This window comes from Cebus imitator, unplaced genomic scaffold (genome assembly GCF_001604975.1).
Source record: "Cebus imitator isolate Cc_AM_T3 unplaced genomic scaffold, Cebus_imitator-1.0 Scaffold0, whole genome shotgun sequence".
Lineage (NCBI taxonomy): Eukaryota > Metazoa > Chordata > Mammalia > Primates > Cebidae > Cebus > Cebus imitator.
In genome coordinates, this window is record NW_016107315.1 from 1,214,929 (window position 1) to 1,221,022 (window position 6,094).

General features: G+C 38.7%; 2 protein-coding genes across 5 annotated transcripts in view; one reads left to right on the forward strand and one right to left on the reverse strand.

Moving 5' to 3' along the window:
* SFMBT1 (Scm like with four mbt domains 1) overlaps positions 1-6,094 on the forward strand; it is a 157,385-nt gene that overhangs the window by 97,500 nt on the left and 53,791 nt on the right. The window lies entirely within an intron of this gene.
* Positions 380-1,071, reverse strand: LOC108309903 (non-histone chromosomal protein HMG-17). Its single transcript, XM_017536521.2, has one exon. The coding sequence runs from the start codon at positions 970-972 to the stop codon at positions 700-702; it is 273 nt and encodes a 90-aa protein (XP_017392010.1). The 5' UTR covers positions 973-1,071; the 3' UTR covers positions 380-699.

Below are 6,094 nucleotides of genomic sequence, written 5' to 3' on the forward strand. Positions count from 1 at the left end.
CCAAAAATCAGAAAGCCACTATAAAACCCAATGAAGTCTTCATCTGATGCTCTGAACAGGGAAAGTTTAGAGTGAGGGTTGACATTTCACATTTAGCATGTTGTTTAACAACTTTTCACGAGCCGACCCTGACTTTCAGGAAGTGAAATGAAAATGGCAGAATAATCTTGAGATAAGAAGATTCACAATCTAGAAATGGAATCACTGCTCTTTTGACAAGTGCCATCTCAGTGGCATCACTGGCAAGTCCAGATTGCCTGACACACTGGTAACCAATGACTGGGGGTCAGGTCCCAACAGGTGTCTGGGCTTAAGGGAGTTAAGTCTATGCTGAAAGACGGAAAGGGAGAAGAGGACATAAAAATGAATTTGTTTTTCCATACCGCAAGGCTTTTGTGTGCCAAGGTGGCCATGTGTGTCGAAGTCAGGGAATCCCTCCTCCTGGGAGCCAAGAGGAAGTCTCTCAAAACTAGAAGGGAAAGGCGTTTCCCCACATCAATCCAGCTTTGGAGACATTCTATTAGTGACATATGCCCCTTCCCCCAAAACAACAATGAAGTGTTCTGTGTGCTAACAACATAGCTTTTTTAAAAAAAAAAAAGTAAAACAAAATTCTGCATTTTTATAAAACTTGATAAAAAATAGTATTTCAAACCGTACAGTCACCAGAAGTACACAGTTATCAAAAATGCACACACTTCACTTGGCATCTCCAGCACCTTTGGCTTTCTGTGCCTGGTCTGTTTTGGCATCTCCATTTTCTGCAGGGTTATTCCCTTCCTTGCCAGCATCAGCTTTTCCCTTTTTCCCTTTGGGTACCTTCTCTCCCTTCTTTGCAGGGGCCTTTTTAGGCTTGGGCTCTGGCTTTGGAGGAGCAGGTTTAGCAGACAACCTCGCGGATCTTCTCTGTGGTTCGTCCTTCACCTTGGCTTTATCTCCTTTAGCATCCCCTTCAGCCTTTCTCTTGGGCATGGTGGCGACGGCAGGACGTAGGCGCTGAGCACGGGATGCAGCGGCGCGTGGGCTTTGGTCAGTCCGGGGGTCGCTCTCGCCTCTTCTTCTTCACACTGCTCCAAGATAGACAATTTTCAAAAGAAAGAAAGATACTATACCACAGATCCAAGAAACTCAGAGAATGCAAACAGAATAATTGCTAAACAAATAAAACCCACCCAGATACATCATGTTCAGTCTACTGAGAACCAACGAGAAAGAGGAGAATTCTTTTCAGATACTATGCAACCTAGATCATGGAGTAAGATTTTTAAGATGTTGACAGACAAAAACTTAACCCGGAATTCTATATCTAGCAAAAATTTCATCCAAAAGTGAAGGAGAAATAAAGACTTTTTAAAGGAAAACAGAAAGTAAGGGAATTCATTACCAGGAGACCTGCACTACAAAAAACAGTAAAGAAACTTCTTAGACAGAAGGAATTCGATATAAGACAGAAACTTGAATCTACACAAAGAATTACAGGAGTGGTATAAATGTAGGTAGATACAAAGTTCGTTTTTTTAAATTTCACTATCTCTAAAAGATAACTTTGAAGCAAAACTAGTAGAAATTTGCTGTGTGTTTATAGCATATGTAACTATAATAACAAATGATGGGGCAGAGGATTGGGAGTATCTAGTTCTAAGATCTTTACACAACATGTGATGTGGTAAAATGGTCTTTGTAAGTAGACTGCAATTAAAGATGCATATTGGAAACCTTTTGGCAGCCATTAAATTGAAAAAAATTATTGTAAAATATACATAAAATTTGCCATTTTAGCAATTTTTAAAAAATAATCATTTATTTTTATAGCCAGGGTCTTATAAAAATAAGACCCTACCCAGGCCGGAATGTAGTGGTGCAATCATAGCTACTGTAACCTTGAAATCTTAGGCTCAAGCAATTCTCCCACCCCAGTATCCTGAGAAGATAGGGCTATAGGCATGGCTGGCTAATTTTTGTATTTTTTATAGAGATAGGGTCTCGCTGTGCTGCCCAGGCTGGTCTTGAACTCTTGGGCTCAAGCAGTCCTCCTGCATGGACCTCCCAATGTGCTGCAATTACAAGTGTGAGCCCTCAATTAATAATTTTTAAGTGCACAGTTCAGTGGCATTAAGTACATTTACAATGTTGTACATCCATCAGCAGAACATTTTCCATCATCTCAAATAGAAACTGTACACTAAATACTAGCTTTCTATTCTGTCCTCCCCTGACGCCCTTGTAACCTCTATTCTTCTTTCTGTGTACCTCACGTAAGAATTGTGTAATATTTGTCTTTTTTTGTCTATCTTATTTAACTTAACACGGTGCTCTTAACATAACTTGCTTTCAGTTTTCTTTTTAGTGGTTACCCTTGAGTTTGCAGTATGAATTTACAGCTACTCCAAGTCCTCTTTCAGATAACACTATACCACTTCACAGGTAGTGCAAATAGCTTATATGAATTCCTCTCATGTCCCTTATAAATTCCTGTCATTCATAAGTTTAGAAGCTTTAATGTTTATAAGCTATAATCACCAAATACTTTGTTGCTATTATTATTTTGAACAAGCTGTTATCTGATAGTTGGGTTAGGATAAGAAAAATTAGACTGAGTACAGTGGCTTGTGCCTGTAATCCCAGAACTTTGGTAGGCCAAGGTGAGAAGATCACTTGAGCCCAGGAGTTTGAGACCAGCCTGATAAACATGGTGAGACCCTGTCTCTACAAAAAAATTCTAAAATTAGCTGGGTGTGGTGGCATGTACTTGTAGTCCCAGCTACTCAAGAGGCTGAGGTAGGAGGATCATCGCTTGACTCCCGGAGGCTGAGGTTGCAGTGAGCTATGATTGTGCCACTGCACTCCATCCTGGGTGACAGTAGATTCTGTCTCAAAAAAAAAAGAATATGAAAAATTAAAGATTTCATTTTACCTTCTTTTATTTCTTTTCTAATGCGCTTCCTTTCTTTATGTAGATCTAAGTTTCTGACTGATATCGTTTTCCTTCTTTGTAAAGAATTCTTGGGCTGGGCACAGTGGCTCCTGCCTGTAATCCCAGCACTTTGGGAGGCCCTGGTGGGAGGATCACTTGAGGTCAGAAGTTCGAGACCAGCCTGGCCAGCATGGTGAAACCCCTTCTTTACTAAAAATACAAAAATTGACCGGGTGCAGTGGCCCACACCTGTAATCCCAGCACTTTTGAAGGCCGAGGTGGGTGGATTGCCTGAGGTCAGGAGTTTGAGACCACCCTGACCAACATGGAGAAAACCCATCTCTACTAAACAATACAAAATTAACCAGGTGTAGTGGCATGTGTCTGTAATCCCAGCTACTCGGGAAGACTGAAGCAGGACAATTGCTTGAACTCAGAAGGCGGAGGTTGCAGTGAGCTGAGATCGTGCCATTGCACTCCAGCCTGGGCAACAAGAGTGAAATTCCATCTCAAAAAAAAAAAAATTAATATTTCTTACAAGGTGAGAATCCCTTAATTTTTGTTTGCCTGAGAAAATCTTTAGTACTTTTTAATGATAATTTTGCTACACACAGTTCTAAATTATTGACTCTTTGCTTTAAATGCCTTTAATATTTCACTCCTCTCTGTTCTTACTTGCATGGTTTCTGAGGAAGGGGAAAAAAAAAGAGTGTTAGAGAAGGATTTTTTTTTTAAATGCAAAAGAAAACCTTTAACTTTCTTCTTCTTTTTCTTTCTTTCTTTCTTTTTTTTTGGAGATAGAGTCTTCCTCTGTTCTCTATACTGGAGTCTGGTGGTGTGATCCTAGCTTACTGCAGCTTTAGGATCAAGCAGTTCTCCTGCCTCAGCCTCCAGAGTACCTGAGACTAGCACCCATCACCATACTGGACTAAATATATATATAATATATATATAATACTTATATATTATATACAACATATATAATATATAATACATATAATATAAATATATCTATATCTGTCTATATTGTGTGTGTGTGTGTGTGTGTGTGTGTGTGTGTGTGTATTGGTAGAGATAGGTCTTGCTATGTTGCCCAGGCTGTTTTCAAACTCCTTACCTCAAGTGAACCTCCTGCCTTGGCCTCCCAAAATGCTGGGATTATGGCATGAGCCACCATACCTGGCCTAATGTTTCTTATTTTTTAAATAAGGACATTATATAATAATAAAGGAGTCCGTTATTCCAGAAGACATAACAGTCCTTAAAGTGTATGCATGTAACAACAGAATGTAAAAATACGTGAGTTAAAAACTGGTAGAACTACAAGGAGAAACAAGTGGGTTCAATATTGTTAGTTGGAAAATTTAACACCCTCCTATCAAAAATGGACAGATCCAGCAGGCAGAAAATCAGTAAGGACATTGTTGAGCTCTGTAACGCCATCAATCAGCTGTGTATAATGGACATCTATGGACTGCTTCAGCAACAGCAGAAGACACATTCTTCTCAAGCTCACACAGCATATTCAGAAAGATAGACCACACGGTGGCCTGGAAAGCACACCTTAACAAATTTAAAATAATAGAAATCATGCAGTGTCTGCTGTCAGACCACAGTGAAATTAAACTAGAAATCAATAACAGAAGATAGCTGGAAAGTCCCTAGTTACTTAGAGATTAAACAACACACTTGTAAATAACACATAGATAAAGGAAGAAATCTCAGGGAAAACTTAGAAATATTTGGAACTAAATGAAAATAGAGTAACATCAAAAACATGAACTGTCTAGGATTAAATGCAAAAAAAACTGCAAAGAGGTTGGGTGCAGTGGCTCACACTGTAATCCCAACACTTTGGGAAGCCAAGGTGGAAGAATTGCTTGAGCCCAGGAGTTTGAGAGCAGCCTGGGCAATATAGTGAGACTTTTTCTACAAAAAAAAAAAATTAAAAAATTAGCCAGGCACGGGAGCACACACCTGTAATCCCAGCTACATGGGAGGCTGAGGCAGGGGGATCCCTTGAGCCCAGGAGGCAGAGGTTGCAGTGACCTGAGATTGTGCTGCTGTACTTCTGCCTGGGTGGCAGAAAGAGACCCTGTCTCAAAAAAAGAAAAAGAACTAGTGGGGAAACATCAATTCATCATTGGTGTAAGGTAAAGACCTTTATACATGAAGGGATACCCCTTATTCATGTAATGAGAGGGTCACTGTTGTGAAGAAGATACCACTTTTCCCTAACTAGGTCTGTAGATTTACTGCAAATTAAATTATATATATTATATATGTTTCATATATATATAATATATATAAACTATATAATATTACCTAAAATTTTTATATATTATATTTATATATATTTATATATAATATATATATTATATATATTAAATATATGTATATGTAAAATTTTAGGTAGACATTTACAGGCTGATTCTGGTTTTTATATGGATGTATAATGGATCAAGGATAGCCAGACACACCTAAAGAATAAGACAAAATGAGAAGACTTGCTGTACTAGATATCAAGTTTAATTAAGATAGTATAGTGCTGTTCTAAGGAAAAGTAAATCAGAAACATATCTACTTTTGTAGGGACACTTGATTTATAACAAAGGTGGTGATGTATAGTGGTTGGGGAAGGTGCTGATTTAATTATATACACATGTTGAAACAGATAAATGCTGACCCATATTTAACTTTCATACATAGAGATTAATTTCAGGTGGATGTTAGTTCTAAATATGATAGGCTTCTAGATAATAATATAGTTTATCATCCTTATGACCTTTAAGAATAGGAAAAGCTTTGTTTAAAAATATAGAAAAAGCAGCTGGGCGTGATGTCTCATGCCTGTAATCCCTGCACTTTGGGAGGCCGAGGCAGGTGAATTGCTTGAGGCCAGGAGTTTGAGACCAGTCTGGCCAATATGGTGCAACCTTGTCACTACTAAAAATACAAAAATCAATCAGGGGTGGTGGCACGTGCCTGTGCTCCCAGCTACTTGGGAGGCTGAGGCACGAGAATCGCTTTAACTCAAAAGGTGGAGTTTGCACTCCAGCCTGGGTGACAGTGAGACTCAAAAAAAAACTCTGTCTCGAAAAAGAAAAAGGTAAAATTAAAGTTTGATTATTTCCTTTCACCGGCGTTTAAAATAATGGACTGGTTCTCTAGCATAACACA